This window comes from Arachis duranensis, chromosome 9, assembly GCF_000817695.3.
Source record: "Arachis duranensis cultivar V14167 chromosome 9, aradu.V14167.gnm2.J7QH, whole genome shotgun sequence".
In the NCBI taxonomy this organism is placed as follows: Eukaryota; Viridiplantae; Streptophyta; class Magnoliopsida; order Fabales; family Fabaceae; genus Arachis; species Arachis duranensis.
The window spans coordinates 14586531-14600072 of NC_029780.3; the positions used below are offsets into that span (position 1 = coordinate 14586531).

Sequence of the window (13542 nt, forward strand, 5' to 3'; positions counted from 1 at the left end):
ATTCGGATTAAAATTTTTTTGGAAATTATTATTTCTTGATTGTTGACGCAGTTGTGGTGCGTGTTTTTTAGTTTTTGTGCTTTTATTTTGGTTGTTTATCTCTTTTTTGAATGTGTTATTTTTGTTGATTTTGTTGTACCTAATTTCTTTTCTAGGAGTTAGTGAGTTGTTAGTCATCATCGAAAAAAAAAATTACATGATGTACTTTTTTATTATTGAACTAGTGGGATGGTATTGAATTATGAAAAGGTAAAATTAAAAAAAATATAAAAGGATGATAATCATAAAAAAGAGTAGAAGAAGGAATTTTGACTTGTGGTTATTATTAGAAAAATAATACCAAATTTTTTTAATCCTACAGTATTTTCTTTTTTATTAATCTTTGTTTTAACATGTATGTGATATATATTCAACGTATCACTTCAGAGTTACAAAGAGTAGAGTGGTATAAATCTTTTTTTTTATTATTGATGACAATGCTAAATAGGGATGTCAATGGGACAGGGTGGGGCGGGAGATGCCTCCCTGCTTCCCATCTCCACCTCCAGATTTACTCCCCGTTCTCGCTCCCGTTCTTTGCCGTTGGAAAATATTACTCTCCATTCCCATTTTTCACAGGGTCCCATTTTCCGTGGGGATCCCATTCCCCATCTATCTAATAGATCTAACTAATTATTAATTTACATATGAATAGAGGTATAAGTATCTATTCTATAAAAAAATAACAAGATTTTATACAAAAAGTCTAAACAATAAGATAATGACTTCTTTCGAAATGACGCAATGGGGGATGCAACGGCAAGCCAGAGGATAGAGAAGTGAACAAGGTGGGAGACGCGGCAATAGAGAGGAGAATGGATATGACGACAAAGTTACGTAAAGGAACACCAGAGCACGATGCGGTTAGAAGGGAGAGCGGCGAGAGGGTGGCTGCAGAGAGGTTGGATGGAGTATGGACAACGTTAGAGATTTTTGAATTGAAGAAGAGTTATGCAAATGAGGATGAGGAGTTTTGGGTTTCTATGTGTGTGTGTGTGTGTGGGGGGGGGTACCTTTACTTTCTTCGTACACAAGTAATCCTTATTCCTGAGCGTTGCACTTTTAGTTTTACGATTTTTGCTTTACCTATTCTTCAAGACTCCTCGTATATTACATTCTTTCAATTATTACACACACACACACACACACACACACACACATATCTTCATCCCCACGGAGAAAATTCTCCACAATCGGATTCCTATTCGAGGCAGTCCCAGCAGAGATCCCCGCGTTTCAGAGAGTTTTGTCATCCCTAATGCTAGAAATAACAATGGGATAAGTGTTTATTTCTTTGTTATTCTTGATTTGTTCTTTTTGTTTTGCTTCACTTCGTGTGTTGAGCTTCCTTACTTAAAAAAAAATCATATATTAACCATTATTTTGTAAATGTACATATAAATAGAGATATATTAATACATATAAAAAAATTTAATTTTGACACTAAAATTTTTTAATTATGATATAAAAAATTTTAATTGTATCATTTTTAATTAAATGATGTACTTTTTTAATTATTAAACTAGTTGGATAGAATTAAATTATAAAAAGATAAAATAAAAAGAAAAAAATAAAAAAATAATAATCATAAAGAAACGTGGAAAAAAAAGTTTTAAATTATAAAAAATTAATCAAAAAAATAATACCAAAATTTTTTAATAATTAATTATTTTCCTTTTTAATAACCTTTATTTTAACATGTGATATATATGTTCATATATTAACCATTATTTTGTAAATGTATAGATAGAGATACATCAACACATAAAAATAAATATCACTAATAAGAACTGATTTCTTTTTTCGTTATACTGATATAGATCAAAATGATGGGAAAGACGGCTTAAAATATGCCACAAATTTATTAATTATGCGAGCCAATATTTAGATACTTGCATAGGATTTTGATTAGCATTAGTCTTCGTTTTGATTTTTGACATGTCACCAGAAGACAGCTATAGATTCTAAATTTGTGATTTAAGCATTACGACAAGTAATTTTCATTATCCCCACTAATGCCTTGGTTGGAGGTTGGTGAAGGAAGATGATATGTGTGTATTTTTCTCAAGTATAGTTGAATTGGAATGACACTATATATTCTTGCCTTATTTTTCTTCTAGTTTTAGAACTTTCCACTGGCTAACCTAATTGCAATTATTAAAGGATAAACACATATTGACTCACTAATTAACTATGGTTGAATCAAATAAGAAAAGAAAATTCATGACGAATACAAATAAAACCGACGTCATTTCCTTTCACATCTTTCCCCAAACATTTTTTTAGAGGGAACTATCAAGATATATATAAAATATAAATAGAAAGAACACCATGATATATATTTTCTTTTTCTCTTGTAATTATTATTTTCCGTTTTGAAAAATTCAATAAAAATTGCATCTTTTGTAAGAGTTATTTAAATTTATTCGGATTTTTTATCCTCCTAGAATTCTGTATTAGTTTTGTATTATCTTATATATGAGGACTGAATTTTCTTATATGTCATTTTAGAAGAATTTAATTTTAATGCGTTGCTAATATAAAAATTTTTTTATATCTAATTATATGATGTCGTATAAGTAAAAATAACTATTTTTTACTTTAATTATATGAATAGTCATTTAAAATAATAGATGCGATTAGACGATTATATAAAATATTTTATAATATTAATGTATTAAAATTAAATTTTATTATAGTAACATAAAAATTCCTATCAAAGTTATATATATTATTGACAGAATCACTCATCAAAGAACAAAATTTTAAATCAAAAAATATTATCCAACAAAAATGTTATTAACAAAATTATTCATTTTTTCAATAGATCTATAGTCAAGATATTTTTGTTACACCAAATTTCTTTTACTTTTCTAGATAATTTTATTAGCGACACAATCATTAAAAAAAATTATATTTCATTCTATTTTTGTTTTTTGTTTTCTTTTTGGTTAGGTGTTGATGTTTGAATGAGGAACAATAAGAAGTTTCAAGCACCTAAAGTCCTAAACTTAAAAAATAAATCCTCCTACAAAAAGAAAGGGACAAAAAAAATCACAATCGCGTCTCTGATTCATTTTCTATATACAATCTAACAAAAGAAAAATTTATTAGATTATATCAATTTGCAAACAAACATCAACGACGCCTGAAATTGGTCATTCATGGTTATGTTTTCATCATCACCAACCACTTTTTGGACAAATTTTTGTGAGAAAAATACTCTAAACGGCTCTAATAATTATTTCGAAAGACAACGAAATTTTCAACAAAAAAATAAATATTCTTTTTACCTTCTGATCATTATTTTTATAAAATTGATTAGTCTTTTTATCAGTATTTTCTGTCGGTATTAACAGAATAAACCTACATAGTATATTAAACTGTAATTTATCCATTAACAACCAACTAATATTAACAAATTCTTTTTTGTTAGAAAGTCTCATTGTCTTTTAAAAACAATTGTCAAAGCTGTTTAGTTTTTATTTTTATATTATTTTTTCAAATATATTAGCTAAATTAGTTAAATTTATTGTATAAAACTAAGAAATATTAATGATTTTTAATTTATTTTTATTTATAAAAATTAAATGAAAAATATATTAATAATTAACGTATCACATAATTATATTTTGAAGAGAGATCATTGACAGATAAACTAATCAGTCTCATAAAATTAAATATCAATAATCGAAAAAGATATTTTTTTGTTCAAAGATCTCGTAATTCTTAAAAAAATTACCAAAGTTGGATTGAATATTCACTCAATTTTTTTTTCTTTTTTCATAATTTTTAATTTCTTTATATATTTTCTTTATTGTATATGTCACACGGAAAATAAGTGTGGTTAACATTGGTAGAAAATACAAAACCATTAGCGAATTATATAGAATCCATTTCTGCCTCAAATTAAAAAAAATCCAATTCGTCAATAGGCTGAAGAAGTCAATGAATAATTTGGCCAATATCAACCTCATTAACAAATTAAAAATAATATTCTTGAGCGTTTGTGACTTTGTAAGGTAAGAACATAGGAAAAATACTAAAATAGTTCATTGCTTCCTACGCAAGACTCCATGAGAAAGGCAACATTTGTCAATGCAACAACAAAGTGGAAATATCCAAAAAAAAATAAAAAAATACAATACATTAAAAAAAAAAGAAAAGAAAAGAAGAGAAAAATCTATTTGCTTAATTAGCTTCAATCCCCACATAAGTCTTAATAATGGGAAAGCGCAGTAGCGCACATTTGTCACAATAAAATTAACTAAATATAAAGTATATTAAAAAATCATTAAAATTTATTTTTTTTATCATCAGTTAATTGTTAATATTTAAAAATATGAAATAAAATATATTATTAAATTATTAAATTAAAAAAATTAATTTAATGACTAAATAATGACAAAAAATAATAAATTCTAATAACCGAACATTTCTTATTAAATATTTTGAAAAAAACTTAAAGAAATGCTTCACAACTTATACCATATGTCCATATTCCTTAACATTATACAACACATATTATGTAAATGTGGAAATATCTTCGTTTAAGATGATATATTTAATTATCATCATTCACTCGTTCATGTTGGAATTTCGGAAGATCAAACAATCAAAATCAAGCCCCAAGATAAAAAAGAAAAGCTAAATCTATGAAGCTACATAATGTACACTATAACTTCCTTTGTGTTCCCCTATACTCTGTTTTTCATTCTTTCTTTTTTGTTTTTCACTCCACTACCTTTTAGCTAAGATTACATGCAACATGCATAATTAATTAATGTTTATAGACTATAAACGAACTATTCACGAAAAGTTAACTTTATATAAAAATGATAGTTATTTGTGAAAATTCAGATGCAATCAACTTCACATAAAGTTTATAGTTGAGAATCGTTAAATAATTTTGACTAAATTTTTATTTAACATATCTCAATTATCAATTTCACGTAAAATTGACTGCGCTTGAGTTTTCGTGTTAAAATAATTTGATGTGAGGAGGTGACTAAATTGGCAATATGGGGCGATTTCCATCACAATTATGTGTCTCTGGTCCTTGTTTGGGAAAGTAGGGACTGGTAGAAAGAGTCTTATACAGAGCAGTGTCAGAGTAAACAGCACGAGACCTGATTGGCTTAACCCTACACCTACGGCTACGACTTTTTCGCTCCTTCTTTAAATTATTGCGACCCTTCTCCTTCTCCTTTTTCTCTCCCTTTATTTCCTCTTCAACTTTACCTTCTTCGTTAATATTGCTGTTGTCATAACAAGAACAATCGGTTACAACAACCACTTCAGTGGGGGCCACATAAACAAAATGACCAATTGGGATATCGTTAAGTTCCAAGAGAGGCTCCAAGGTCTTAACCACGGTTCGCATTGAAGGCCTATTCTTTGCGTGGTGGCTTAGGCATTGGTAAGCCAAAGATGCTAACTTTCTTGCACCTTGTGTGGAGTACTGACCCTCAAGTCTTGGGTCCATTATTCTCTCAAGTTTAAGAGAATCCTTTAGCATTGGCCTTGCCCACTCTACTAAATCTTGCTCTCTGCTTGGCCGTTTCTTGTCCACTGATTTTCTTCCCGTTAGTAGCTCTAACAGAACAACTCCATAGCTATACACGTCGCTCATGGTTGTCAAATGACCTAATTAAGAGTAATTAAAGTTACACATTTATCAAATCTAACGATAAACACAGGAATACTTGATTATGTAATTTACAGAGAATTAAGTACTTACGAATTCAAAAAATGAATTCAATTTTCATACACTATTAATTGTGTATTATTCTATGAAACAGAGACACCGACACATTAATTTTAATGTTTGTTAAAGACACAAAAATAAGTTATATATATAAAATATAAAATATTTTTTAATAAGTTATAATAATATTTTAATATTGAAAGCTATTAAGATGAAGACGTTAAAAATGTCTTTTTATAAAATTATTTTTTAATAATTAAAATTTAATATATATAATTGATTAAATCGTATTATTTTTGTCAAAATTAGGCTAGATAAATTGATTTAACAGAAAAATAGTAAATCAAATCTTGAACTGATCTAAATTAATATTATTTGTTATAGAAAATGACTATAATACCCTATTATGAAAAATGAGTAAAATACTTCTATTATATATATTAATTTTGAGAATCATAAATTTTAGTCTTTTATTTTTCTATTGTAGAATTAGGACTTAGAATTTTTAAAATTATTTAATTATTTTTTATAATAAGGGTATTGTAGTAATTTTTTATTAAAAAATAATATTAATTTAGATCAATTCAAGATTTGATTCACCATTTTTTTCTTAAATCAATTTGTCTAGTCTAATTTTGATAAAAATAACATGATTTAATCGATTATATATGTTAAATTTTAATTACTAAAAAACATCATTAAAAAAAGATGTTTTAGGCGTCTTTATCTAAATAACTTCTTTTAATATTTTATTAATATTAAAATACAAATTATATATTTAATATGAAACAAATGTTATATCTAAAATGTGTCAAACACGTGAATACCTGTCATGATATACTCAGGAGCAGCATAACCGCGGGTACCCATAACACGAGTTGTAACATGTGTTTGATCTTCCCCTGGTCCATCTATTGCTAAACCGAAATCCGACAGCTTCGCATTGTAATCCTGAAAAACAAGAACTTAATTATTGTGTGTTCATTGTAATAATTAACTAAATGCATACTTGAAAATTAATTAATTAATAAGTTATTGCTTGATGGAATGATGGAACTTACAGCGTCTAACAGAATGTTTGAGGCTTTAACATCTCTGTATATGACTGGCTTTTCTTCTTCATGAAGGAAACAAAGTCCCTTCGCAGCCCCAATTGCTATTTTGATTCTTGTTAGCCACGGCAATGTTGCTAAATAACCTGCATTTTTTTTTCAAAGGAATTGAATAAAAATTATGAACAAAGAAATTCTTTTTTTTTTTTCAAAACTGGCTTTTGTTTTTTATTTTAAACCTCATTTTTCTCCCTCGAAAAATTATAGTTCCAATAAAATAATTAAGAAACTAAAAAAAAAAGCCTTTCGAGATCTTCCAAAAATAATGAAATTGAGCCTCTCAAAAATCACAAGAATTTGACAAACTAACTTAAATTTGACCTTCTTTTATTCAAAAGATATTTTTATCAAAACCAAAATTCAAAATTATGGCATACAATTTTCTTTTGCTAATTATGCAGAGAAAGGCATGCATGTACATGCCTTTGAAAAGCTTCTCTTCCAGATTGCCCCTTTCCATGTATTCATAGACAAGAAGCCTGTGTTCATCTTCACAGCAGTATCCAATTAAGTTCACCAGATTGCGATGCTTCAACTGCCCCAAGAAGATTACTTCAGCCTATGCACAGTAAAAAAAACGAAGAAACGAAAAAGACTAGATAAGATAACACATTAATAATAATATCATCATTATATTTGAGAAACTTCTAATACAAAAATAATAAAAATTAAGATGGCCACTTCAATGTTAACCTATTCATGCGAAGATAGTATTGAAAAACATTAGATAGTTTAATATTTTTAATTGAATATATTCGATTGAACTATTTAACGATTTATAATATTATATTCAAGTAAAGATGGTTTCGTAGAAATAACCATTTTTAATAATTGATACTGTGAAAATGTTAGGAAGAGAATTGATTCATACCAACCACTCTCTGTGTCCTTGTTTGCCATCCAAATTGAGGGCCTTAACAGCAACAACCTGAGGCACAAGCCTGGGGTTAAATTTCTCATCAATGAACCCTTTATAAACCTTTCCGAATCCACCTTCGCCGAGGAAATTGTTCTTGCTGAACCCATGTGTGATCTCTTTCAGCTCCTGGTAAGTGAAAATATGAATGTTTAATCCAATTCCTGTGAGGGAATTTGACAAATCACTCATTATAGACTGTGATGAAGAATTGCTCAGATCAGAGAGCGAGATTCTCCTAGAAAGTGTCTTTTTTGAAACTGATGATGTGTGTGTTTCGTCCAAGGAAGAATTGGAAAAGGGATTGTCTTTGAAACAACCAACTATGAAGGATTTCCACATAACCCTTTTCTGGGAAGGCATTTTCTTTCTTCTCTTTCTTTTTTCTATTATTCCAAGCGAGTTTGATGTAGCTTTATCACTATCTGCAAAAATGTGATGACAAAGCTTAGCTTTTATAGGTTGGAGAGACCAAAGCTACAGTATTTTGGAACATTTATTTTAAGAGACTTTGAAACAAGAATTTAATTTTTATATAATGTAACTATAAAATAATTTTATATGCGTGTTTAATTAAATAACGCTTTATTAGTAAAAATAATTATGCTTTATTAGTAAAAATAATTATTTTTTTGATTGATGGTATGAATGAATGATCATTAAAAAATAAATATAATTAAATAATTGTATAAAATATTTTAAATTTTTAAAATAATAATAAAAAATTAAACTAAAAAATCTTATGTATTTTTGTTTTTTCATGAAAGATCTTATGTCATATAAACCAAATCCAAAATCTTATGTCACTGGCCGTATTGTGTTTTTCTTCGTTGTAGGCCTAACGGATGATAAAAGTAAACTTGGTAGCAGCCAAGTCCTGCTTCAGCTGCTGCCCTCATTTTTTTAAAATGTAAATCAATAAATAAATAAATTCAATCTACATGTCCACTTCTGTGGTTGGTTACCGTTGAATTTTTTAACTTTAACTAGAACTAATATAAACAGGATTTGCCGATTTTGTGTGTTTTTATTTTATTTTATTTTATTTTTAAATTATCGGTATTTAACCCCCCCTATTATTAAGATATTACTCTAACTCGTTACGTAAACATAACTAAATTCGGTCTTGTAAAATGTTTGAAGAGATTATTATAAGCACCTTATTTAATAAATAAGAATATAAATGTATATTTACGTTTTTAATTTTAAAAAAATTAAGAGTATTTTTAAAATTAAAATTCTAATATAACCATTTATCAAATATAACTATTATAACTTTAGAAAATTATCTTTAAAAAAATAGTTTTAATGAATTACTTTTGAATGAAAAATAAAAATTTACTAAATCAGACCTAAAAATTGTTCACGCTATTATATTGTTTAATAGAAACTAAATTATATAAAAGTTTTTTCTATATAAATAGTATACTTGTCAAATGAGTCACCTTATGTGTGGATAAGTGGCCAAAGTGGGATTTTAAAATTTGTCTTTGATCTTTCTCATTTTAATTATTTATTTATTTTTCATTCATGCGGTAAATATAATTGACCCTAACTCCATGTGATCGATCTAAAAAAGGACATGTTAATTTTAATAATGAAAAAGAGTGAGATGGCCTCTATGTTTAATTTCTTCGTCAAAATGATTGGAGATATCGTGGAAACAAGTGGTTCGAAAAATGCCAAATTGCTTAGCATGCCTTTCTTCAACCTTATTTCATTGTGATGACGCTGTGCCACTCTCTTCTTTCTTCTCTTCTGCAGGCTTCTAACCTGCTCCATTTTCACACTCACACATGCAAATTAAACAAAAGTCGTTGTGGCTGCAAGAATTTTTTTTCTTGGAGTAAAAGTAAAAGTTGAAGTAAAAAACAGAAAAAATATTTTGTACTTAATATATTTATAGAAGTATTTTATATTACACGTGACAAATATATAAAAAAAAATTTGTATAAAAATACAATTATAAAAAAATTATTTTACATATATAATATGGTATTTTAAAAGAATAAGGGGTATAATTGTCATGAAACTACTATATCTAAAAGTTTAACTTGATAGGAGAAAGCAAAATGAATAGTTATATCTTTAATAATAATTATTTTATTATAAATATTCATTTATTGGCATAAAATAAAATAATTACATAAGTTTTAATAGAAAATATTAGCTATATATTTAATCTTTTTAATAATATTTTAATTAACAAATTTTGATAATAGTAGTTATGATTTTATATTTACAAACGGACATATTTTTTTTAAAAAAATATATCGACATAAATTTTTAATATTAATCTTTTTATAAAATTTTTCTATCTTCAAGAAGCAGAAGTATGCACTTATCTATTTCTTCAAAAATACCAAAAAAAAAACATATTTCTGCTTCCCCATTTTTTTTAAAAAAAAGAAAAGAATAAAAACATATACAAACAAGTCAGAAAATAAAATAAGTACTCATTTTTTTTAAGAAAAAGAAAAAGACTTTTATTCTAGAAGCACAAACAAAAGATGCCAGTATTCTGTGTTATTGACATTTATTTAACTAGTAGATTAATGCTGTATGTAATAGACATTAATATGTTTATTAATTTTATATTTATGTTATATTAAAAGCAGTAAAAAAAATAGAAAATTTTATTGAAAAACAAACTAAAATTCTATTCTTATCTTTTTAGTGGTAGAAAAAAAATAATTATTTTAATATTAGTAAGAGCATATCACATAAAAATACATTCAATTTTACATAAATCTCCTAAAAAAAATATATTACGTAAAAGTCTTATTTATGTGTAAATCGTTTAATGAAGTCTATTTAAAAGTTTGCATGTAAATTGAATTTAATACATTTGATTTAGAGTTTTTAGTAGTAAATCGATCTTATTAGCTTCAATTTATTTATAGGAGAATGAGTAGATTATGGTAAATCGAATTGGTTGAATTCGATTTACTCAATAACAACTTCATCAGGTAAATTGACTCTACTAAATTCGATTTATTATTTACAATCATCCTGCATAATTCGATTTAGTGTACGTATCCAACCTATATAAATACGAGCAAAATGTTGAATCCTCATTAGAGTGGCACCACAATGGCTATGGAGGATAGTTTTCTAGTGCTTGTGCACTACAAAGGCGCGATTAAGAAAAAATGCGAGTGAGAATAAAATTTATTGATAAGGATCCGTGAGTGTCTTTATCAGACCTTCTCTGAACCTTGTTGATTTTTTAGAATACCGTACTATAGAAATTGGGACAACATGGAATGAAACGGATAGAGAAGTTATATTATAGAATTTCAATTTCTGTTGTTCGCGATGGGGTGAAGTATGACTAGCTAGTTTGTGATAGACAGTAATGAGGATTTGCAAGTTTTATTTCACTATCGTTGCCAGTTTCCCGAAGTTAGAATCCCTGAACTATTAGCCAAGCTTGTGGATGTGGTCTCTAGTTAAGGAGGATCGAACCGAAACCATGAATCAGTACCAATGGCAACAACCTCCAGTTCAACCCCTGTTGTTATGTCTTCATCTATGTCTGCAATGGCATCTGCGGGAGATTTGATGGCATCTCCGTCTTTCGCAGCTGATCTACACCACGATGAGATTGTAGAAATATGTGCTAACATGAATACTTCTGTTATGATTCCGATTTAGGGGAGGTTAGAGAACTAGATGCCTTGAAAGATGTACTAAGGGATGGCGATGATGTGGAGCCCGCCATGACTGATGATAATAGCAAAGATGATATATGGAGGAGTATTTCTGAAGGTTGTAGAAGGCTTAGAGAAGGAGGGTTGAATATATGGCCTTCTTTTACTTTAATGAAATAATCTTTTAATTACAAACTTTCAATCTGAATTTGTTTGAACTCAACAACCGAAAGTTTATGAGACAAATTCATTTTGTTTCTTAAATATCAGAAAAATAGAACAGACAAAGGAAGAGAGAAGCTGACACCATCATGTATCCTGGTTCAGTTGCCTTGTGCAATGCAACCTACATCCATGTGGTGGAATTTCCACTATAGTTAAGGTATTATATACACCAATTCCACAGGATTGACACAATCCTTTACCTCTCAAGTTCTCTCCTAACTTGACTTGGCTATGCTAATACCTAACTCTTCACTCTTAGTGCTTACCTAACTAAGAAAGGGATACCTCACTGGTACAAGATACAACACACAAGAAACAACATAAAGAAATCTGAAGTACTCTAGCCTTTTCACTCAAGTGTATCACTCAGCTTTTTATCACTCTTTGGCTTTTTTTTATAAGCTCTCTCTTTTAGCCTTTTACCACTCAAGAAATTACAAAAAAATATACATTAAAAATAAAAATTACAATCTGTAAAACATGAAGGAGATTGATACTTCACCAGTCTCTGTTGTTATAGGTTGAACTGGATTCACTGGACTCTGATTGAGTTCTTCATCTTGGCGGAATGCATCTTTTACTTAGAAAGCACTATCCAAAGTTCATGAACTCTTCAAAGAGAAACTCTTCAGAACAAAGCTTAAAACTCTAGTTCTCTCTCCTTACCTCAGAAGGATGAAAAAAATCTTCTTTTGTATCTCCTTGCATGTTGTTGAGATGCTCTCTTTCAGGTCAACTCCTCGAGCTGTGTGCTTCACCAACTTACCCTTTCACATTCTTCCAGTAATCCCCAAATTGGAAATTTGAAACAGATCCCTTTTTCTTGAACGAATACCTCAGAATAGCAAAGAGAAATTATTTTCAATGGTAAACCCAAATCTGAACCCTTGAGCTACAACTTTGTCTCCAAGAAACGATTTTGGCCATTGATTCACGGCAGTGATTATCAAAAATCACTTTTTTAATGTATCCCAAATTGGATTGACAGAGAGTTGGAGAAGAAGAGAGGAAAGTAAAAATGCATGCAAGAGAAAATAAATCACCTTTAACTTCTAACTTAGCCTAAGATGGTTTGTTTTGGGTGATTAGACTTTTGCCTTTCTGATTAAAGTTTCTCTTTCTTTCTTCTTTGATGAATCAAGCAAGAAGAACGAAGTTCTCTCTCTTTTCTCTGTGTTTGACCGAATGAAAAAGGTAAATGTTGCCTTTGGAGGATCAGCTTGGGTGAAACGCTTTGGGCTTGGATTTTATTTACTTACCACTCAGCCCATTTGATTTCTTTGTTATTTTTTATTTGGACTTTGTTTGAAAAGGTTGTCCATAATCACAGATTCAGTTTGTTCCATATTAGGCTACTGTTGTGTTTATTACTTAATAGCCTGCATCACTTAATAAAAAATGATTAAATCTAATTGGGTAGTTAGCCCAATAAAATAATGTTTGTCATCATCAATCATGTTAGTTAATTTCTTAACTCAACAATTTCTTTAGGGCTGGTGGAGCATCGAGCTCAAAAGCTCAACAGTACCTGGCACACTTTTCAACTCTAGACTTAGATGCCATGAGATAGCAGGAGTTTTTAGATGTAGAATCTGATTTTAGAGCCAGAGATTCACAGGACACCGCAGGTCTAGCTAAGTTCCAAGTCAGTCAACAGTTTCAGAATAAAGAGGATGTCATCTTATGTGTGAAAATCTATAGCATTCGCCATGGGGTTGAGTACAAAGTACTGAAATCGGACCATGCCAAATACTACAGAAAGTGTAAGAAGTTCGAAAATCTATCCCTTGCCTAGAGTAAATCTATCCTGAGCCTCCACTACGCGACTCTAGGCTCCTTCTCGCTCAATGTTGGCTGATAATTGAACAATCTTACACTTAAAACATGTTG

General features: G+C 28.9%; 1 protein-coding gene across 1 annotated transcript; it reads right to left on the bottom strand.

Moving 5' to 3' along the window:
• Positions 1-4631: 4631 nt before the first annotated feature.
• Positions 4632-8195, bottom strand: LOC107464886 (putative receptor-like protein kinase At1g72540). Its single transcript, XM_016083849.3, has 5 exons — positions 7730-8195; positions 7282-7417; positions 6808-6944; positions 6574-6697; positions 4632-5685 (listed from the first exon to the last, which is right to left on the bottom strand). The coding sequence occupies exons 1-5, from the start codon at positions 8135-8137 to the stop codon at positions 5048-5050; spliced, it is 1443 nt and encodes a 480-aa protein (XP_015939335.1). The 5' UTR covers positions 8138-8195; the 3' UTR covers positions 4632-5047.
• Between the last annotated feature and the right edge of the window lie 5347 nt (positions 8196-13542).